This window comes from Corvus moneduloides, chromosome 31 (assembly GCF_009650955.1).
Source record: "Corvus moneduloides isolate bCorMon1 chromosome 31, bCorMon1.pri, whole genome shotgun sequence".
Classification (NCBI taxonomy): domain Eukaryota; kingdom Metazoa; phylum Chordata; class Aves; order Passeriformes; family Corvidae; genus Corvus; species Corvus moneduloides.
The window spans coordinates 845191-868750 of record NC_045506.1 but is presented as its reverse complement, the minus strand read 5'-3'; the positions used below and the strand labels follow the sequence as shown (position 1 = coordinate 868750).

Sequence of the window (23560 nt, the reverse complement as noted above, 5' to 3'; positions counted from 1 at the left end):
AGGAGGAGGGCGGTGGAAGAACCGTGCAGTGTTTAACTCCGTGGCAGCAAGTGTGAATGTGAGCCCAACTCATTCCCAGGGGGAGGAATCCTGGGAAGGAATCGCAGAGGAGGCATCCTCGGGGGAGGATCCCGGGGGAAGAATCCTGAGGGAGGCATCCCATGGGGAAGAATCCCAGGGAATGAATTAACTTGAGCAATTAATCCCATTTAATTAAACCGTGGAGTGAAGTGGTGCCTGGTGCATGCAAGAAATTCAAACCCAAACCCTCTGCCGGGATCCCAAACCCCAGTCGGGATCTTATCCCACCTCCCAGCCCCTTTCCCTCCCTGCAGGACCCAGAGCTTTACACAGCCACAGCCCCCCCAAAGCCCCCTCCCAAACCCACCCCACACTCACTGCCTGGCTCGGGGCGCAACAGCCGCTTCCCCCAGCGCTCCTGGGGACAGAGATCCAGGTTGGCATAAACAATCTCCATGCTGGGATCAGCGGGAAGTTCGGCTGGCCCCGACCCCGCTGGCTGGACCCTCGGAGCCTGGGCAGGGGTCGCTGGCCTGGCCCAGCCTGCCCTCAGGTGGGGGGAGCTCCACAGAGCCGCCCCCAGCACCCAGCAGGGCCAGACGGGCAAAACTGAAACCTGACACAGCTTCTGCCGAAGGAAACCAGGGAAAAGTTGTTCCTCTCAAGGAATGGGACCCATCGAGGAGCCTGTGCTAGCTTGAGTTGAGCCATGGTTTTTCCAAGAATCAAAAGGCTCCCAAACAAGACACCTCTAAAAATAAAAAAAGCCAAACCAACCCAAAATTTGGGTTGTGCAAAGAGGCGGCTCCATCTTTGATGCCCTCTGTGCAATGTGCTGATTTGCAATGGAAAAAAATCAGGTTTCCACAGCAAGAACTGTGGAATTGTTGAGGTTGGAAAATGTTTCTAAAAGTCGTGGGGTCCAGCACTGCCAAGCCCACTCAAGCCCACCTGAGGCAGGGTGATGGGCACATTCCAGCTCCTTCCACCTTCCTCTTCTCCTTCAGGGAGGCAGAGAGGAGACACAGCCCCATGAGTGCCAAGCAAAGGGCGAATGCAGTTAGGAAAAAATTGAAAAGTACTCGAGAGAAGGGAGAGAAGAGCAGGATCCCTCCAGGGGTAGGCAGGAGCCTCAAAAATAGTTTCTCCTCAGGTTGGAGAGAACAAACCAAACCAAGCGGAGCTGGGACCCCCCAGCAGCACCTCTCTGCTGTCCCAGCAGAAGCTCTCGCTGGCTGCTCCAGGCTGGATGGGCAGACTGGGAGCACTGGGAAGGGGCCCTGGCTTGGGGCGCAGCCCCCAAAGCAGCCCCATGGCCCCCAAGGCAGTTCCAAGGCTCTGCCAGCTGGGATGGAATGTTGGAGGGCGAGCAGGGCAAGGGCTGGGGCTGCCAGTGCCAAGGTGTCCTGATTTGAAGGACAGGTGTCTGCCAAAGAAGGAGGGAACCTCTCTTGGAATGGAAAATATGACCCCTTTCCACCAAATTATTATAACCTTGAAATTACGAGGCTTTCAGGCAAAGATATGAGAAAAGACATAATAGTTGTGTACTAGTATGTATGACAAGGCAAACAAACAATGGCAGCAACAACAAACAAAAGAAAAAACCCAGAAAACAGTCTCTTCCAGCTCTTTAAGCACTTTCCCCTCGGGTGCAGTTCTGCCCACAGCCGGCAGGGGCGCTGGCGGCTCCCGGTGAGCAGGGCAGGTGCGATGGTTCCCCCGCAGCTGCAGGGGGCGCTCCAGAGTGAGCTCGGGGAGCACACGGCACTGGTGGCTTGGCTGAGACGGGGCATCACGGGCAGCAGCTGGTCATGCTTGCCAGGCTGCTGCACAGAGGTGGCCCACACAGGGACAACCCACGCACTGGCTCCAGATCTTCCCCAAATGGCCAGGAAACAAACAAAAAAATTAAGCAGATTTACAGTGCAGGAAAACCGCAGCAGACTGGGATCCTGGAGTCCAATACACAGGAGTGGCCACGGCAATGCACCTTGGGCAGAGGGTCCAACAGGAGCCAGTCCCAATGTTTTGGCACCACATGCGCTCGTTCTGAGCTCCAAAAGGCCAGGCAGCAGGGAAACAGGCAAACAGCTCCTTCCTCCCCCAAACCCAGAAACTGGACTGCCCAAAACCCAGCCAAAACCTCCAGGGTAGCCCATTCACCTTTTTTTCCCCTCAGTATCACCTGCAACCCACCCCCAGCCCAAGCCATTTCAATGGAATGTTGCGACACCCAGCTACATCTTTTGTCTCCTACTTGCCCCCATTTGGCCCTTAGGCAACACATTGTCCTTATTCCAGGTAGCACAATGGGGAAAAATTCACTGAAAAAACCAAACCCAAAACATTATCCACCCCAGTTTTTTCCCCATACCACCATTCTACATCAAACTTAGACTCTTGAACTCTAGACATACATACATTATCTTAATTATATACATATATACCTGCAGATATGAATACAGGCACAGTGTCATGGACAATTCACCCCAAACTAAGGTCCCCTTGAGGTAGGCATCAGGTCTCTCCATCCTTTTGCATCACCCACCAGGTGCATCCTGGTCCCTGAGCGAAGACAACCCCACGGGGGGGGGACTGTCTTTGCTTCAGGCAGAATTAATCCAAACAGTTTTTCCCAGCATAGCTTTCATGTGTACCACTGGAACCTCATCCCCGTCCGTTGGACACGGGTTCAGATTGGGCAAGGCCTGCTCTGTTGGTGGAGCTTCGGGTGTTAACTAACCATGTGGCCTTTGCTAAATACATCTGAAAGTCCCTCCACCAAGTGCCTTCAAGGTGGTTTTAAGCAATCCTTTACACCACTCAACTTTCCCAGCTGCTGGTGCATGGTAAGGGATATGGTACACCCACTCTATGCCATGTTCTCTAGCCCAGGTGTTAATAAGGCCATTCTTAAAATGAGTCCCACTGTCAGATTCAGTTCTCTCAGGGGTACCATGCCTCCAAAGGACTTGCTTTTCAAGGCCCAGGATGGTGTTCCGGGCAGTAGTGTGAGGCACAGGGTAGGTCTCCAGCCATCCTGTGGTGGCTTCTACCACTGTGAGCACATAGCGCTTGCCTTGGCGGGTTTGAGGCAGTGTGATGTAATCAATCTGCCAGGCCTCCCCATCCTTGTATTTGGACCATCACCCACCGCACCACAGGGGCTTCACCCGCTTGGCCTGCTTGATCGCAGCGCATGTCTCACAGTCATGGATAACCTGGGAGATACTGCCCACAGTTAGATCCACCCCTCAGTCTCATGCCCACCTATAGGTGGCATCTCTGCCCTGATAACCTGAGGCATCATGGGCCCATCAAGCTAGGAACAACTCTCCCTTGTGTTGCCAGTCCAAATCTATCAGTGACACCTCTATTTCTGCAGCCTGATCTACCTGCTTGTTGTTATGATGTTCTTCATTAGCCCAACTCCTGGAGACATGGGTGTCCACATGACGGACTTTCACAGGTAGCTTCTCTACTTGAGTGGCAGTCTTTGCCAATCTGGGAGCAGCCCAGGTTGGTCTTGCCCTATGCTGTCAGTTGTTTTTTTTCCACCTTTCCAGCCAAGCCCACAGAGCATTGGCTACCATCCACAAATTGGTGTAAAGGTAGAGCTTTGGCCACTTCTCTCTTTTGGCAATGCCCAGGGCCAACTGGATGGCTTTGAGTTCAGCAAGTTGGCTCGATCCACCCTCTCCTTCAGTATCTTCTGTGACCTGTCACGTGGGGCTCCATATGGCTGCTTTCCATTTTCAGTTTGTCCCTATGATGCAACAGGAACCACTGGTGAAAAGAGCATGGCATGTTTCTTCTTGTGACGGTTGGTTGGAGCTTCCTCAGCACCTGTTCCTGCTCCTCTTCATCGGTCAGACCAAAATTTTCACCTTCGGGCCAATTTGCAGTTATTTCCAAGATCCCAGGGTGATTCAGGTTCCCAATACAGGCATGCTGTGTGATGAGAGCAATCCATTTGCTCCATGTGGCATTGGTGGCGTGGCGGGTAGAGGGAACCTTTCCTTTCAACATCCACCCCAGCACCGGTAGTCGGGATGCCAGGAGGAGCTGTGCTTCAGTGCCGATTACCTCTGAGGCGGCTTGGACTCCTTCATAAGCTTCCAAGATTTCCTTCTCTGTTGGGGTGTAGTTGGCTTCAGACCATCTGTAACATAAGCTCCAGAATCCCAGTGGTCGGCCCAGAGTCTCACCAGGCACATTCTGCCAAAGGCTCCAGGACAGACCATTGTTCCCAGCTGCAGAATAGAGCACGTTCTTCACCTCTGCTCCTGTCCTGACTGGGCCAAGGGCTACAGCATGCACGATTTCCTGCTTGATGTGAGCAAAAGCTTGTTGCTGTTCAGGGCCCCAATGGAAATTGTTCTTGCAGGTCACCAGGTAGAGAGGGTTCACAATCTGGCTGTACTCGGGAATGTGCATTTTCCAAAAGCCTATGGCACCTAGGAAAGCTTGTGTTTCCTTCTTGTTGGTTGGTGGAGACACTGCTGTGATCTTATTGATGACCTTGGTGGGAATCTGACGCTGTCCATCTTGCCACTTCACTTCCAGGAACTGGATCTCTTGAGCGGGTCCCTTAACTTGGCTCTTTTTGATGGCAAAGCCAGCTTCCAGAATTTGGATTATTTTCTCTCCTTTCTCAAACACTCCGGCTGCGGTGTTCCCCCACACAATGATGTCATCAATGTACTGCAGATGTTCTGGGGCCTCACCCTTTTCCAGTGCAGCCTGGATCAGTCCACGGCAGATGGTGGGACTGTGCTTCCACCCCTGGGGCAGTCGGTTCCAGGTGTACTGCACGCCCCTCCAGGTGAAGGCAAACTGAGGCCTGCACTCTGCTGCCAGAGGAATGGAGAAACATGCTTGATGAAGAGTGAATGGGCCTTGCTGACCACCCCTTGACTCTCCAACTCGTGAACTGTCTTGTGGATGGGGATCATGGCATCTCGATTCATCTGATACTGCCAGTGGTGCACTGTCGAAGCGGCCATCGGTACTCATTTTTCCTCCACATTCAGAAGTTCAACTGCAGAAGGACTTTCTGATAGTCCAGGCAAGGTGTTCAATTGCCTAATGCCCTCTGCCTCCACAGCAGCTATTCCAAAAGCCCACCTGAGTCCTTTTGGGTCTTTGAAATACCCACTCTGGAGGAAGTCTATGCTCAGAATGCATGGGGTCTCTGGACCATTCATGTTTCTGCCACTCCTTCCCAGTCAAGCTCACCTCAGCTTCCAACAGGGTCAACTGCTGCAATCTCCCCATCACCGCAGCAATAGAAATGGATTCTGTACCCGCAGGTCCTGATGGCATTAGGGTGCACTATGCACCATATCAACCAACACTTCATATTTTTGTGGCTCTGAGGTGCCAGGCCATCAGATCCAGAGTCCAAATGACACAATTCTTCCATGCATCTACCTGGCTAGAGGCAGGCCCCTCTAGCCCTGGTTATCATTCTTTCCCTGGGCATACATGCTAGAGGTTCCTTCAAGGGGATCCGACATATCATCCTCCCTTCTGTAATACCTGGCAGCTCGGTCACGGGAGGCTGAGGCTACTTTCACCTTAGCGGAACTCCCTCAGTTAATGTTTTCCTCCTTGAGTTGACACACCCACACTGCCAGGACAGAAGTGAGTTTCCCATCCCACCTTCTCATGTCTTCCCCATGGTCACCAAGGAAGAACCACAGCTCAGCTCATGGGGTGTACCCCCTCTGCCTAGCTGGGGGACATTGGGCTCTGACGTTGGGGCCTGTGTCTTGCACTGGTGCCACATGGGAACTGTTCTTCCTCACCTCCTCCCTCACCTCCCTAATCTCATCTTTAAACTCTACTTTGAGGTCCTTGACCAAAGCAGAGACGTGAGCCTGCATTGGGCCATTGACCATACTCTCATAATTTCTGAGCCTGCTGGCAACAGAACCCACTGTCTATCAGTTGTCCTCAGCATTAATTGTTGCAATGAAGGTGGTGTATTGGGATGGCCCTAGATTTGCCAGGTTCCACTCTACTTGCCCTGTGCACCTGACCCTGTCAGGGTCATTATTGTGCTGTCTGTCCCTCCCAGAGAGTTCCTCTAGTATTGTCACTTCTCTCAGCTGTTGGATCCCTTCCTCAATGGTCCCCCAGGGCATTCTGCAATGGTGATCCCGCATTCTGTCTCTGTGAACAAACCTCTCTCTTACACTCATTAAAAGCCACTCCCAGAGAGAAAGGGGCCCTGGCTCCCTCACGAATATCTGATCAATATCTGATATTCAAGTATCTGATCCTGGGTCAAGGACCCCAAATACCTTGCCTCACCACTATCCAGTTGCATGCCTGTACCCATGAAGTCCCAAACCCAAAGTAACCAGGTCACATAAGCCTAGCGCCCTTGTTGCACAATGTCTTTTTGCAGATTACGGAGGCTGTCATATGACAGGGACTCGGTGATGATTTCAGGTTCTGACTCCCCTGCTGGTTGCAAGGGCCCCGGTTCCGCATCATCATTAACTGGGCGCACTGATTTGTTCTTATACTTCCTTCTCCGCACAAGGGTGACTGCTGCTGGCTGTGACTGTGTTCGTGGTTCAGCTGGAGCCTGGATGGTTGTGACATCTGTGGGTTCCACTGCTGCACTGTCAGACTCTCCCTCTTTGAGGCAGGGAGAGGGTTTCCCACCAGCTGGGGAAATGTTTTCCCTCAGCATCTCTCATATATTCTCCTCCAATATGCCCATCCAATCCAGGTGGTTCATTTCTGATGTGCGCTGTTGGGCAGTGTCAGGCTGTAGGGCAGCGTCAGGCTCTGGGGCAGCATCCCTAGTCACTGGGGTAGATGTTAGAGTGGTTACCCACAGCAGTCTCACCTTATCGCTGAAGGCTAAATAGAATAGGCATATCAGCAATACCAGCTACTGTATGACATGGTTAGCATCTAGAGAATATTTGACCCCTTTGAAAGCTGTTGGGGTAGGCCCAAAGAAATGGGTGAAGGGTCGGGAGAAAACCTTCCCCGGTGTTACTTCCTCACAATGGGTGCCATTATTACACAACCCCAAAAGCATACACTTAAGTGTGTGATAGCCATGTATCCATGTGTCTGCCTTCAAGAGAAAGTTAAAAATCCATGAATTCCTCACCCTATTGACCCATTGTGCAAATTGGATAACAGCCACAGTAGCCTTAGTCTTAGGATTCATGTTTAGATAAGGAACTGCAAATAGGAAAAATGTAGCCACGACCACCTGCCACCTGAACTGGGGTAGGCTAGGCCACATGGTGCTGCCTAATGAGGTTTCTGTATTCAGCACACAAAAAAGTAGGCTACCCAGAAACTGTTATTCCTTTTTTCCCCATTTCTCTCAATGCCCTCAGGCTCCACATTGGGTGCCAAAATCTGTCTTGGTTTGAAAGACAGGTGTCTGCCAAGGAAGGAGGGAACCTCCCTTGGAACGGAGAATATGACTCCCTTCCCTCTGAATTATTGTAACTTTGAAATTAAGGGGCTTTCAGGCAAAGGTATGAGAAAAAGAATAACAGCTCTTTGCCAGCCCTTAAATGAATACCAAGGCAACCAACCAAACACAACAGCAACAACAGCAAACAGAAGCACAAACCCAGTGCCGGCCTCTCCCGTTCCCCTCGGTGACGCTGGCGGCTCCCGGCCGGGCAGGGTGGCTGCGGGGATTCCCCGCACCTGCAGGGGGCGCTGTGGCGCAAGCTCGGCCGCCTCTGCACGCGGTGATGGCGGCCGGGCTGGCGGGAGGGACGGAAAAGGGGCTTCCTTTACAACCTCCCGGGGCAGGCGGGCCCGGTGTCCCTCCGGATGGTGAAATGGGCTGCAGCAGGAACCTCGGAGCAGCGCTGGAAGGGCAGATGCCAGCACACCTGGGATTGTAAAACAAAAGGTATCAGAAACTCTGGGGCCGTGCCCGAAGCCACAGGGTGTCTGAGCGTTCGGTTACAGGGTAGTGAGAAGCCCTGAAGCAGCGGCAGAGAACAGAGGGGCTGAACGGGGAATCGCTCCCCCGGGTAGCTCAGCTGCTATGGCTGGCGCCTGGGTCAGGCAGCACAGAGGGGGCAGCCCCTAGCAGGGGACGTGGCGCTCCCAGTCCCAGGTCCCCACGTGGAACGTGCTGTCTTTGGGCTCCCAAGCAGCAGAGAACCAGAGAAGCAAGCCTGTAAGCCCAGTCACAGTGCCAAAGGTAAAAACCAAATAGAAACAGGCAAAACCACAAGGCAACAGTATCTTGTGGCTGCATGGCCATCCAGCTGATTGCCCCACTGGAAGAGACAACTATCCTTGCCCCCCAACTCTTGCAGGAAATCCCAGGCTAGCTCTCACCCATTGTGATACTCCCGAAGCCGGGGGATGGGAGGGAGGACCAGTAACCACCGCGGACACAAAAAACCCCCAGAAATAGCAGGGGATAAATAAACATCCCCAAGACAACTCCCATGGGCCAGAGAGAATTAGAATCATGGAATTGTTTCGGTTGGAAAAGACCTCCAAGACCAACCAGAATTCCTTGATGCCACCAAAAGAAATAACTGAAAACAAAAGGTGAGATTTTATGGGGTTGAAAGTCAAGAAATACGCTCTTCCCAATGAATTGCCAATGTCAGTCTGTGTCCCAATGGATGTTCCTGCCCCTGCGTTCATCCAGGTGTCCATGAGGAGCCAGGAAGATGTGGAACCCACCACCCAGGTGTCTCCCCTACACAGATTACTGGGACCATGGATCACCAAGGCCCTGCCCAATGGGAGTCACTGGGGATCATCCAATGCTGATCCTCCCATCAGGGATGGAGCTGGAGCAACGCACAAAGCTCTTCCCATACTCAGGGCACACGCAGGGCTTCCCTTAGCGATGCCTCCGTTGGTGCTGGGTCAAGTGAGAACTCCTGGAGAAGCTCTTCCCACACTGGGGACACTCATAGGGCCTTTCCCCGGTGTGGATGCGCCGGTGGCTGATGAGATGGGAGTTTTGCTTGAAGCCCTTCCCACAGTCAGGGCAGCGGAAGGGCCTCTCCCCTGTGTGTATTGGCTGATGGAGGAGGAGATGTGAGCTGCTCCGAAACCTCTTCCCACACTCAGGACACTCATAGGGTCTCTCCCCTGTGTGGATGCGTCGGTGGATGACGAGGTATGAGTTTTGCTTGAAACGTTTCCCACAGTCAGGACAGCGGAAGGGCCTCTCCCCTGTGTGTACTGCCTGATGTAGGAAGAAATGTGAGCTGGTCCGAAACCTCTTCCCACACTGGGGACACTCGTAGGGCCTCTCCCCTGTGTGGATGCGCCGGTGGCTGAAGAGGGTGGAGCTGTGCTTGAAGCCCTTCCCACAGTCGGAGCAGCGGAAAGGCCTCTCCTCTGTGTGTATTGGCTGATGTTTGAGGAGATGGGAGCTGCTCCGAAACCTCTTCCCACACTCAGGACACTCGTAGGGCCTCTCCCCAGTATGGATGCGCTGGTGGATGATGAGCTGGGAGCTCCAGCAGAAGCTCTTCCCACATTCCAAGCACTCATAGCACTGTTCCTGTTCCCTGGTGTGGATCTTGCGGTGCTTGATGAGGTTGGAGCTCCGGATGAAGCTCTTCCCACATTCCAAGCACTTGTAGGGCGATTCCCCAGTGTGGATCTTGCAGTGCTTGATGAGATTAGAGCTCCGGATGAAGCTCTTCCCACATTCCAAGCACTTATAGGGCAATTCCCCAGTGTGGATCTTGCAGTGCTTGATGAGATTGCAGCTCCGGATGAAGCTCTTCCCACATTCCAAGCACTTGTAGGGCGATTCCCTAGTGTGGATTTTGCTGTGTTTGATGAGATTTGAGCTCTGGCTGAAGCTCTTCCCACATTCCAAGCATTTGTAGGGCCGTTCCCCAGTGTGTATCTTCTGGTGGCTGTGCAGGCTGGAGCGCCGGCTGAAGCTCTTCCTACATTCCCCACACTCGTAGGGCCGTTCCCCAGTGTGGATCATCTGGTGCTGGATCAGGTCAGAGCTCCGGCTGAAGCTCTTCCCACATTCCCTGCACTCATACGGACGTTCCCCAGTGTGGATCATCTGGTGCTGGATCAGGGCAGAGCTCTGGCTGAAGCTCTTCCCATATTTCCCACACTCATAGGGCTGTTCCCCAGTGTGGATCCTCTGGTGCCGGATCAGGTTGGATCTCTGGCTAAAGCCCTTCCCACATTCCAAGCACTTGTAGGGCTTCTCTCTGGCCTGAGGCTTCTCCCCCAGCTCTGAGCTCCCCCTGGATCTCCGGCCACGTTCCTGGCACAGGGGGGCTCTTTCCTCCTTGCAGCTCCCTGGGCTGGGTTTGCAGCCCTTCCTCATGTGGGATCTCTGGGGCTTTTCCTCCTCCTCCATCTGGCCACGCCTTGGGAATGACAAATCCTGGTTTGGGGGAAAAACAAGGGGTGAGTGTCTTGGGTTGGGGGTTCCTCCTGCCCAGGTCCATCTCAGGAAGTACCTGGGTGTTTTGTGTCCATAAAAATCTTCGAAGCACCAAGATCAGGCCCCAAAAAAACCCTCATAGGAGATCTGCCCCTGTCCACTCTGAGGTTTTGGGGGTTTCCCTTCCCTGGGCTGATGGGGGTCCTGTGGCCCCCCTGGAGTCCCCCCATTCTCGGGTCTTGCTTACAGATGATCCAGGGGGTTTTGAGGGTCCCAATGATCCCTTCTCCCCTGACTCTCTGCTCCAGGGTTCCACAGACCCCAGGGGTCCCCCCACTCCAGGTTTTTCCCCTTCCCCCCTTCAGGCTGCCTGGGATCCCCCAGCTCTGGGATCACCCCTATCCACTTTTCCCACTCCAGAGGTCTTGGGGTTCCCTTTCATTGCTCTCCTGGGGCATCCCCAAGACTGATGTCCTTCCCCTGCCAGTACCTGATGACACCAAATATCCTCCCAAAGGAGGATCTGCAACTCAGCTTTGGGGTCTTGCAGGATCCAAACTTCCCCCCCAAAAAACCAAGCCCTTTTAGTGACCCACAAAGATATTTGGGTCTCAATTCTCGAATCTGCAAACTCCAAACACTCTTCACAAAAAATAACCCCTCTTGAGGACTCTCTGATGTATTTGGTCCCTTCCGGTCACCTGTGGGATGGAACCTTGTGCTTCTCCTTCTACTCCTCTTCCTGCTCCTCCTCCTCCTCTCTCCCTCCTCTTCCTCCCATTCCTCCTCTCTCCCTCCTCTTCCTCCCATTCCTTCTCCATGCCCACTCTGGACCCCCCTTTCCTATCCCCGTCTACCCCTCAGCTGCTGCAGCACCGGCTGCTGGCTGGGGGGAACATCCCCCAAAAGTTCCCCGGGGATGGACAAGAGGGGTGGGTACCCTCCCATTGCAGGTCCATCCCCTCCCAGAGCCCTGGGGAATCACTCCAGGGATCAACTGATGGGGACATGAAGGGACGGCAATGGGAAACCCTTTCCTGCTGTGTCCCCTCACCCTATCCCCCTCTCCTACCCCTTTCTATAATTCCCCCAAATCCCAGCTCCAGCCAGCTCAATTTGGGAATGACCCACTGTCATGGGTTAGCATAGCTACAGAAGTTATTCTCTTGCAAAGAGGTGCTTACAGCTTTCCTCTATGACCTGACAGAACCTATCAACTGGCTAGTTTGAATATTGGCAACTTTTTAAGCCACTTAAGGAGCTTGACACACTTCTGAGATCCACATTTAAGAATGAACAAACCCCAGGAAAGCTCTCTCTTGCTTCTGGCCTTGGGACAGGTAACTGGTGGAGGGGGCCCATGCAGTCCAGCGGGTCCAGGCTGGGCCACAGCCATCCTGGAGCTGTGTGGCCCTGTTCCATCCATGCCCCCTCCCGCCCCCCCCCCACCCGCAGCCCTGCTCCCTGCAGGCAGCCCCTGGTGGGGCCGGGGCTCATGTGACCAACAGCAATAAGCGAACTCCAGCTGCATGGCCCGGGTGAGATTAACCCTTTTAGTGCTGTAAGTTTCCCACAGAACAGATGAAGCCTGCAGACATCAATCCCCTCCCGAGTCAACGCCATAAAGACACCGAAGTCAGTGAAGAAGGAAGAGCTGAAACCCTGAGGGAGGAGAAAGAGTGAACAGAAAAAGATTATTATAGAGGTGGTAAACAGACTGAAAATCTCAAGGGTTGTCTTTTTACATTGTCAGTGGGAGAAGGGAGAAAGGTGGGGGGAGGAGAAGTGTTCTGAAGGTGTGGCCTGACTTTTTTTCTTTCTTTTAGGTCTGTTAATAAACTTCCTTATATTCTTTTAAGTTTTGTGCCTGTTTTGCATTCTCCTAATTCCTATCTCACAGAAGGTAAATAAGTAAGTAATGAGTATTTTGGGCCAAACCACTACATCCACCCTCCTCTCTCACTCACTTTGGGTGTCCTAAATGCCCTTTTATGGCTTCTCCCCTCCTTTTCAGTCGTGTTGAAAGGAATAGGAGGAATGTGTCTTTACAAACATATGGTGTGAATCTGCTCGGAGACAGGGCCAGGGACTTGTACATAAGGAAGTGACAGGAGAAACCATCAGTTTCAGAATATGGTACTGATTGACACACACTGCTGCTCAGCCAAGGTCCTGCTCAATTCCTCAACTTCCAGAAGAACAACAAAGCCTGAACAGAGCTGTGAATATCGGATGTTATACAAAAGGGGAGAATGTTGGGTAGCCTGCACATTCTCCCAGAGATAATTAAGGACATAGACACCCAGGGGGGACACTAAGGGAAGCTGAGAAGGGGTCTCAGCAACAGGGGATGGATGGTATTGGTGTGCTGGGAAAGTCTTGGTTGAAGGGGAGTGTGCAGGAACACAGTTAAGGCAGACAGCGGCAGGAGGAATCCATGCGGTAAGAAAAAGGAAGATGGAAAAGATGAGGAAGAGAAAAAAAATGAGGATTGGGATTTTTTACAACACCTTCCACCACCTTATCCTCAAAATTTACCAGCTGCAGGTCCTTCAATCCCTGCTTTCCAGGACAGGGAAAACAAGGAGGTCAGGATTTCAGGGGGTTTCTCTGTGGTTGGGAGCGGCAGGACCAGGCACAGAGGTGCGGGACCGGGAGCACAGGCTGGGGGCCTGTGGGGAGCTGCTGGGCCGAGCTGGGCCTTTGGGGCAGCCAGGGCTCAGCGCCGGGCACTGCCTGACCCCACCACACCCTGGGCAGGGCCAGCAGTGGCCCCCGGCCCCCAAACGCCCCGGCCGCTGTCCAGCCCCATGGAGCTGCCAGCCCTGCCCGCTAGGGGGCTGCGTTTGGACACTGCAGCAGGATGGGGACCAGCTCTGGGATACGGGATGTGGAGGGGAGGGTGAGCACAAGGAGGAGAGGAAGGAACATCTGGGAAATGTGGATTGTAGGATCAGGATTTTCTTTTAAGGATCTTGTTTGGGTCACTGCAAAAACAAGTGATTTTGCAGAAAGCTCAGCAGCTGTCAGAGGATGAGCACCCACAGGCACTGAGGGGGCTGCAGGAGAGGCACAAGAAGCCCCTGCAGCACTTGGCCAGAAAGGCTCAGCAGGGGAATGCAAGAAGGGATGAGCAAAAGGCCAAGGTGAAGGCAAAGGCCATGGCAGAGTTTCTACAGCCCCCCAGGGATGAACCGCAGGGCCCAAGGGGGCCCCAGCACCCAGGGGACGGCGGCGGCCACAAGCACCTGGCACAGGCATTGCCCTCCTCGGCACGGCAGAGCCCACCCAAACAGCCCCTGCCAAGGAATCAGGGCTCCAGCTGCAGGCCACAAGGACACCGCAAGCACAGACAGCAGCACCCTCAGCACGAGCAAGTCCACCCCGATGGACATGGATTGTCAGGGCTCTCAGAGCTCCCAGCACACCAGGGACCCACCGCACCAGAGCCCTTGAGAACATTCAGGGCGCGTCTGGATCGAGACGAGGCCGCTCCTGATAGACACAGGGGCCTCTCAATCCACTCCAAATCTGAGACCTAAGGGGGGAAATTGTCAAGAAGTTCTTTCATTATTCAGGCAATAAGTGGGAAAGATGAGCAGGGGTGTTTTATTCAACCACTATTAGTAGATGTGGGGGATGGGTTTGAAATGCATCAATTTCTGTTTGCTCCTAATTGTGATTGTAATTTACTGGGAAGGGATTTGGTGGCTGAAGTGGGAATGCAAATTCCTACTGTAAAAGGAGATACAGAGGCTAATGCTGCTGTACCTTGGTGTCAAATGTCTGGGAAGGCCTCTGCTGAAGGGAACCCAGAAGTGTGGGCAGCCCCAGGGAAACAGGGAAAATCAGATATGGAGCCTCTCCAAATTCCTCTGAAGCAACCAGGACAAGTGGTGTCTAAAAGCAATACCCTGTTCCAAGGGAGGCAAGGAAGGGGTTACAGCCTCTTACTGAGGCCCTGCTAAAGGCAGCGCTTCTGGAGCCAGGCATCTCTCCCTACAACACTCCTCTCCTGCCAGCCAAGAAACCCCATCATGGACACCAGAAGGAAAGCACAAGTTTCAAGGCTTCAAAAGCAGATTAACTGAGCCTCCTGCCCTGGCCCTCCCAGACAGGGAAAAACCATTTGAATTGCATGTGGATGTTAAACAGGGCCATGCCAAAGGAATTCCTGGGCTCAAATATTTAACCCAGTGGCCAGAGAGTGGCCTCATTGTCTGCAGAATTGTGCAGCCCCGGCTTTAATGGGAACTGAGGCCTGAAAACTGACAGCAGCACAATCTCTGATTGTTCAAGCCTAGCATCAAGTTAAAGCTTTGTTAACCAAAGGAGCCTCTAAATGGATGAGCAGTGCTCGGTTCTTACAGAATGAAACTTGTTGGATGGAACAGGAGGATTCAGAGTTGAGGACAGGGGAAGGGTTGAACCCAGCCTCCTGTTTGAACGGCCCTGCACAGGAGGCTGGCAAGAAACCCATGGCTGCAGCCAAGTGACAGAGCTCCAGACCTGGGCTAGGAGAGATTTACCAGACATTCCCTGGCCTGAGGGAGAAAATGTGTTTAGGGATGGTCTTCAAGGGCAGCAGAAGGGAAATGGGTCACAGGATACGCTGCTGTTAAGAGAAGGGAATTAGAGCAAGCGGGGAGGTTACAGGTCAGCTCAGACAGAGGAGTTTGTGCCCTTGTGAGAGCCTGGGAATTATACCGGGAAAAGAGGGAACATATTAACTGACTGAGTACACACAGGGGGTGGTCCATGGGTTTGGAAAACTGTGGGAGGGAAGAGCTTTGTTACCCTGCAGGAGAAAAACATTCGCTCATGGAAGTTTAATTACTCATCTATTGGAGGTGGTGAATTTACCAACACAGGTGGCAATAACCCATGTTAGGGAACACCAGGCAGTTTGCTCAGGGGAGCCAATAGGTCAGGGACTGGCAGAGGAAGAGGCTGGGAAAGCAGCACTTTTGCCAGAGGTCTCCAAGACCCTCCCTTTGCTCCCAGTGGCTCAACCGCTGCCAGACAAACTGTCTTTTCCCCCAGAGGATTTGGAGATAATTAAAAACAGTGGGGCAGAGGAAAGAGACGAGAACTGGTTTACAAAGGACATTAAACAATGGATACCAAAAGCTTTGGCCCTCAAATATTAAAACAACTCCATGAAGGGAGTCACTGGAACTCTGGAGGATTGGCAGAAGCATTCCTCAAGGTGTCCTGCCTTGGGTCTTTGTGTTCTGGCAAAACAAGCTGTTGAAGGCTGCATGACTTGTGCCAAGCCAATGACCAGGTTACAAAGAAACTTGCCAGGGAGGGAGGCCTTGGGTTGTACGTCCTTTCCAACAATGCCAGGTGGATTTTACTGAAATGCCCGAGTGGGAAGGCTTAAATATCTTCTGCTAACAGCATGGCAGCTCACAGCGGGGCAGAAGCATTGTCCGACCGCTTCAGCAATCCCTGCATCAGTTCTTAAGGTATGTTTGGAACAAACAATTCCAAGATATGGGATTGTGGAAGCAATAGACTCAGACAGGGGAACTCATTCTACAGGAAAGATCCTTCAGGCTGTTCTGGCTGCTTTAGGAACACAGTGGCACCTCCAAACGCCCTGGCAGCCCCAGAGTTTGGGTCGGGTAGAAAGAATGAATGGAGAAATAAAGAAACATCTTCTGAAGCTGCTGAGAAAAACCAAGATGCCACGGGTACGGCTGCTGCCATTGGTTTTGGCAAGAAGCAGAGCCAGACCCAGGGCAGATATTCAATTACCTTCCCTGGAATTGATATTTGCAATTCCTCACCTTGGTAATTCTCGACCTAGTAGGGGATGGAGACCAGGGATGTCTGTTTCAAGCAGTCTGTGGCCAGAATCCTGTCTCTTGTGAAATCTCTTCCACAGGAAGCTCGGCTGCAACAGACCCTGCCTTGGCACTTTGCTGCCCACAACATCCAACCAGGACATCGGGTCCTGCCTGAGGAGTGCAAAGAAGCACCACTGGTGGCCAAGGGCGTGGCCCATTCCAAGTGTCCCCGAGCACAGAAACAGCCGCCAGCACAGCTGAACACGGGGGGACCCCTCACCCTCGCCTCAAGCTCTCTGAAGCCCCGCGGATTTGCACTCCCCGGCTGCAGGAGGACCATGCGAGGCCGCCACTGACCCTGCACAGAAGGGGCCGCAGCAGCAGCCAGGGCTCCACAGCGGGGGAAGCCCCGGGGGCTGCCCACAGATCCTCTGCTGGAATAGTCTGGCTGGGCACCTCCTCTGGCATCTCCAGGCACTGGGGGCCAATCCTCGCTGGCACCGGGCGACCTTCAGAGCTTTCTGTGCCTGCGCTCGCCACAGCTGCTGCGCGAGACAGCGGGAGAATTCCACTCTGGCTCTCAGTTACACTCACACTCTGGGCTGCCTGGGATCAGATTACACCATTGGAAGGTTTTTCATAATAATCCTACTTCTATATTGTCCGTTGGATTTGGGCCAGGGGTGTGACAATAAATTTTTAGTCTTAGCAGAAGAGGTAGCAAAAATCTTTACTGCTTTGGGGTTTTCTTGTGTATGTGTGTGAGTGGCTGGTATGGGCTTTTTGATGTTCAGCCTTAGGTTGCATTTTGCAAATCAGAAGAGCTTTAAAGGTGACCCTTAAACTCATAAACAGTTAATAGAAAATTGTTAAAAAAGGAAAAAGAGGCTCTCAGAGGCCACATGGGACTCATCTGATGGCTGCCCTGAAAGAGAAGCTTCATTCCAGGCAGCCAGCAGAGGAGCTTTAGAAATGCAAATTATCTCTGCTGCGGGAAGTGTGCACAATGTCCCAGGCTCTCCTTGCCTGCCACAGGAATTGGGCTGATTCCCTCTGCCCCTCACCCCAAGCTCTGCCTCCCTGCACTGACGGAATTTGCATCGCTAAAGGCAGAGCCCACACTGAGCATCTCTGACTCTGCAACAGAAATCCCTGAAGCTGAAAAGGAAAACAGCAAACGGAGAATGTTGGGAGAACTTCACTCAAAAAGGCAGGGGGGAATCATCCCTCTCCCCACTCCAACATCTGCTGGCACTCTCTGTGTTATACAGGGTGGGTTTGACCACTGGGCTGCTTTTGCTGACACAAGTTCAGCGAAATCACTTGGGAATGCAAGGATGTGATGATTTAATCAGAGAAAAGCGGTCAATTGATGCATCCCTGGCATTTTTGGCAGCGCCCAAAAATGGGGAAAAGATGAACGGCCACCAGAACAAATCCTACAACACCATGGAGCAGCCCCTGGGAACCCAAACAAATTCATACCAGGTGCCAGAGAACCCACTGATCATTTCAATGCATCATTAGATTACAAGCTGTCCTCCAAATCATAACCAAGCACACAGCTCCAGCTCCTGACCTTCTCACCCACCAATCCACTCCCATGAGCAACGCCACATTTCACTCTGGGATGGCATCAGATTCTCTTCCAGCAGAAGGACCAGGAGGTTGTGGAAAATTAAATGACTCAAAGTGCTCTTGGCAAAGAGATGGCCAAGGAAAAGTGGTGAAACAGAGAACAAAGGAAATAAGAAAGCAGCTCATGTACCACTCCAAACGTGGAAAGAATGGGAATGGGACACATTTTCGTGGTTCCCTGGCAGACCATGGGTTAAACCAATGCTGTTTTTCCTCTCAGGTGCTGCAGCAACTCTCATCTTTTTACCATGCACCACACCTTGCTCAGTGCAGCTCATTCAGCAGGGGATCAAGGGCATGCAGGTGGCAGCCAGGCCTCCTGATCCAGAAACGGCTACAAAAGGACACAGAATGAGGTCACTGAGAATAATCCCAAAACCAAAGAAGGCCCACGAAGAACAGATTAAGGCATTTTTAAAGTTTGTAAAGAGAAGTACTGAGAAAATAAGAAGACAAGGGATTAAAAGGAAAAAAACCCGAACTTTTCTTTGCAAACAGATGGTGTGAATCCCATTGCAGATAGGGCCAGGGACTTGCAGATAAGGAAGTAACCGGAGAAACCATAAATTTCAGAAAATGTTACTAATTGACACTAACTGCTGCTCAGCCAAGGTCCTGCTAAATTCCTGAACTTCTAGAAGAAGAACAAAGCCTTCACAGAGCCATGAATATCGGATGTTCTACAAAGTGGGGGGACACATTAAAGGGCACATGCAGCAGGCGGATCGGGAAGTCTGTACCTTCCAAGGACCTCAGCCACTGCGGAAAGGGACACGGAGATGCGGCCGGGCAAATCGGCATAAAAAGGAGGCTGCGTCCTCCAACACTTGGACAGACCCCACGGGAAATGCCCCGTGGCCTCTCCCTTTGTCCACGAATAAAGTTACTTTTACACGACTCCTCCGCCTCCTCTGGGGACACAAACCTCTGGCCACGGGAACTTTCCCGCACACTCCCGGCCACGGGGCAGCCACCTCTGTCCTACCCACAGCAGCCGGGACGAGCCAGCGCTGCTCCGGCACCGGCTCCTGCCGAGGCAGCAGCGGGAAGGAGACCGCGGGCAGCCGCTCCCGCAGCGCCCTCACGCCAGGGCGAACACGGCGCCCACACGGCACAACGAACCCGCCACAGCCCCCTGCCGCCCCCTCCGCCCGCAGCCAGCCCCGAGCCCCGCCAGAACCGAGCGCGGCTCCCACCTGCGCTGGGGCCGCCTCCGAGCTCCGCCGCCGCCTCACCGGGCTCCGGCCGCCGCCGCCGCTCCCGGGCCCGCACAGACGCTCCGCCAACGGCGCCTCTGCTGCGCCACGGCCGCCCTGCCGGCGGCTCCGGGCCCGGGCTGCTCCCCGCTCCGACCAATCAGCGCGCCAGAACCACGACTGACGGCAGCACCGCCCAATCGGAGCGAGGGGCGGGCTCTGCACACGGCCCAGCCCCGCCCCGCGCTCCCAGCGCCCCCCGGGCTGCGTGAGGGGAAAGCCGCAGCTGAGGAGCAGCCCTGGAACGGGCCCGGCCCGAGCCGCCATTCAGCTGAGAAGAGAAACAAAGCTCTCCGCTGCTCCCGGCCCGACCTGCCCAGCCCTGCGTGTGGGCTGCCTCCGGCTCCTTGGGAAGCCCTGCAGCCTCGCTACTCCCGCCCCTAATTCGGAGCATCAGTGCATGGCTTTGATTTCCCCGAAAAAGGGAAAACCGCCCCAAACTCCTTTGGCTGAGTGCGCGAGAGGAGAGGTTGCTGGCAGAAAACTCCCAAAGTCTTTTGGGCCCAGCTTGGGAAGAACAACCCAAGCCAAGCGGAGGTGGGACCCCCCAGCAGCGCCTCTCTGCCGCCCCAGCTGAAGCCCTCGCTGGCTGCTCCAGGCTGGATGGGCAGACTGGGAGCACTGGGAAGGGGCCCCGGCTCGGGGCGCAGCCCCCGGGGCAGCCCCACGGCCCCACGGCAGCTCCAAGGCTCCGCCAGCCGGGATGGAACGTGGGAGGGGGAGCAGGGCAAGGCCCGGGGCTGTCGGTGCCCAGGGGACACAAGGGACAGCGGGGGCACTTCACAAGCATTTCATGCAAAAGATAAAATCATAAGGAAGACAAAAGCAACAGCAACAGTGGCACCATAGCCCAGGGCCACACAAGGACATGTCCCATTGGAGTGGGGGGACGCTGGCCCGATGTCAGGCACCCACCACAGCCGCTCTCTCCCTGCCCTCCGCAGCCGGACAGGGGACAAAAAATTTAACTCAGGGCTCCTGAGTTGAGATAAGGACCAGGAGATTTTCCCTCATCAAAAACCATCACAGGCAAAACAGGCTCGAAATTAGAGATATGAATTGAATTTCTTGCTAACAAACTCAGAGCAGGATAATGAGAAGTGAAAGAACACCCTTAAAAACTTCTTCCTCCCACCCCTCCCTCCTTCCAGCTCCACCTCCCACCCCGGCAGTGCAGGACACAGGGAATTGGGGCCATGCTCAGTTCATCCCCGGTGCCTTCTCCCGCTGCTCAGGGACAGGAGTCGTTCCCCTGCTGCACTCTGGGCTCCCTCCCACCAGACACTTCTCCAGGAACTTCTCCAGCCTGAGTCCGTCCCACGGGCAGCAGTCCCCTCACACTGCTGCAGCCCCGGGGGTCACTCTGCCCCGGGGTCAGTCCTGCAAGGACAGGCTGCTCCAGCAGGGCCCCTCTGTCCACGGGTCTCGCACGGGGTCACAGCCTCTCCTCAGGCATCCCCTGCTCCGGTGGGGGCTCCTCCAGGGGCTGTGGGTGGATCGCTGCATCCCCGGGGATCTCTGCATCTGGCACCTCCATCTTTGGAGCCACCATGGATTGGCACTGCTGGACATAGAGGAAGCTTCCAGAACCTTCTCCCAGAATCCACCCTATAGTCCCCCTGCTACCAAAACCAGATCGAGCAAACCCAATAAAGCCCCAAAAATGGAGTCCCAGATATCCAGGAGCTCAGGTGCACCCCAAAATGGGGATGGAGATGTTCAGGTGTGCCCAAAAATGAGGCCCCAGCTGAGGGCGTTCTTTGCTTGGCAGCAACTGTGCCCTCTGCAACTGCACAGGGAGAGGAAATACAAGGAAAAGCCCAGGAGTCAAGAGAAGGACCGGGAGAGATCCCACCCCGAGCACCGGCACGGGCACAACAGACCCAGCCTGGGCACAGGGAGGGAATTTATTACCAACCAAATCACAGCAGCACAAGGAGAAGGCAAAGAAATCTCTCCAACACCTTCCCCCACCCAGCGGGGATCACCCGGAACGGGGGTCACCAGGGTTCTGCCCAACGGGGGTCACTGGGGATCATCCAACGCTGATCCTCCCACGGGGGATGGAGCTGGAGCAGCGCACGAAGCTCTTCCCACACTGGCGACACTCGCAGGGCCTCTCCCCAGTGTGGATGTACTGGCAGGTGACGAGCTGGGAGCTCTGGCTGGAGCTCTTCCCACATTCCAAGCACTCGAAGGGCCATTTTCCAGTGCGGATCTTGTGGTCCTTGATGAAGTGGGAGTTCTTGCTGAAGCTCTGCCCACATTCCAAGAACTTGTAGTGCTGTTCCCCGGCGTCGATCCTGCGATGGGTGACCAGGTCAGGCTTCCACAGGAAGCTCTTCCCACATTCCAAGCATTAGGAGGGATGTTCCTTAGTTTGGATCTCCTGCTGCTGGATCAGGTGGCAGCTCTGGCTGAAGCTCATTCCACGTTCCAAGCACTTGTAGGGTGTCTCCGTTTGAGAGACGATTTAAAAGAGGACACTTTGGAGTGAGTGTCGCCTCCTCTACAGGGTTCCAATAATCCCTTTCCACCAATAGGAAATGGGTATTAATAGATGAAAGCGAAGAAAACTCCAGCGATTTGTTAACAAACAGAATGCCCTCAAGGCAAGAAAAACCAGTAAATAACTGCTAGATATTAAATTGTCAGCCCTTACCCCCACACACCCCCTGGGACAAAAGACCCAAAACGCCGGAGAAATCCCCGCTCTCCACACGCGGTACAGGACGGCGCCGGCTTCTCCCTCGGGGGAAAAACCAGCCCGGGGCTGTCCCGAAGGCGGTGAAAGCCCGGGGCTCGGCCGGCGCGGAGCTCCTGCCCAGGGCGGCTCCGCGGGCACGGGCCCGGCAGGCGAAGCAGCGGCGCTGAAGCCCCGGGCTGTTTTCTCTCCCGGCTCGGCCCGGCTCGCTGGGGCTTTGGGCTGCAGCGGCGCCGCTCCGCTCCCGCCGGCGCGGAGCCCCCGGGCTCCGACAGAGCAGCTGCTCAGCTCCCTGCGGGCACCCCGAGGCTCGCCGCTGCAGCGTCTCCGAACCGCGGCAAGGAAAAAAATCCTCTCTGTGCCTGGGCCAAAAAAGCTTTTCAGCCAAGCAAAAAGCCTCGGTGGACAGAGAGCGCCGGAAATCCTGCGCAGCGAGGCTTCAAAACGCCCGCGCAGCGAACGAGGAGCCTCTCCCCGCCCCGGCCCCACACACGGCCCGTCCCGGGCTCCCGGCGCTCAAAGACACAATAACCATGCTCTGGGCACAGAGCAGAGGATCACGGAAAGTACCATCACAGGAACTCACTCCAAGGCAATTGTGGATACAATAATCACGTATATATATATATATATATATATATCGATAAAAGCATGTACTGAACTCTGGACACAGCAATGTGCACGTCGGACAGGAGTGGAGAGGCTGAACGAACACCAGGGGAGATGTGGAGTGTATGGACAGAGCAAACCCTCCAAATGCTTTCACCTGATTCCTGACTTTTCTGTGTTTCAAGGGCTCTGACTGCTGGATTTGAAGGAACTGAGATCTCACGGTGAAAAGCAGAGCAGTCTGGAACCAGACACTGCTCTAGGAGTCAAAGTCCGGAGTTGGCACATCTCACTTTTGAAAATATATTGAATAAAAAAACCCTCATTGCCCACAATGTTTCCCTCCCTGACCTTCCTAACACGTAACAAAAAGTGATTGATTTCTTTTTAAAGGTGTTGGAGTGAAGGCTCCTCTGGACTCAGGCCCAGAGGGAAGCCAAAGCACAGGGGTTGAATTAAAACCTTTGGACAAGCTGAGATACATGAAGCCACACCAAAGTGAAATAGAAATATAGATTTTTTTTTAACTTTTAGTAGAAATATATGCTAAGTGCCTGTCTCATCACCTTATGATGTATATCCCATATCGCTGCCTATGCTCAGAAATTAATTTTTGTGCCTTTCTATGCCTCCAAACTGAGCCTGAGAGGGAGAAGGAAAAACTGAGCAAAACTTTTTCAAAGCAGTTTGCAGCTTGTTCAAGGTCACACACAGATAGCAATTGGTTTCCCAGCTGCGGCAGGGGAGCGAGGAAGCACCCGGCTTGCTGTTTCCCAAGGACAGTTTTTTGGCCAGGGGTTCAGCTGCTTTTTCTCTGGAGAGAGACTGAGAGTTGAATTTTTCCTTCCCTGGAATTTCGGATTTTCTCCCTTTTCTACTGGACTGATTGATTGCTTTAACATCAGAGCACATCGGGAGGACTTTCCACCGGGCACAGAGGGCCTGGCCCTGGGCCAAGCCCCAGCTCTGAGGAGACCAAAGGGAGGACTTGAACACTTTCCCAGGTTTTTCCTCCACAGCGAGAGATTTTATTATTTAGCATTATTATCCTTTTCCCATGTGTTTGTTAAATAAATAGTTTTTATCTCTTTCACTTTCCTTTGAGGAAAGTTTATTTTTTCCCGAACCTGGTGGGGGAAGG

General features: G+C 53.7%; 2 protein-coding genes across 2 annotated transcripts in view; both read right to left on the bottom strand.

Moving 5' to 3' along the window:
- LOC116436931 (zinc finger protein 79-like) overlaps window positions 1–23560 on the bottom strand; it is a 509410-nt gene that overhangs the window by 134295 nt on the left and 351555 nt on the right. The window lies entirely within an intron of this gene.
- The window catches only part of LOC116436944 (zinc finger protein 850-like), a 43768-nt gene that overhangs the window by 6822 nt on the left and 13386 nt on the right, over window positions 1–23560 (bottom strand). The window contains 2 exon segments of the mRNA XM_032094400.1: window positions 7640–10238; window positions 21779–21781. Coding sequence (XP_031950291.1) covers window positions 8801–10238; window positions 21779–21781 — 1441 coding nt within the window. The 3' untranslated portion in view covers window positions 7640–8800.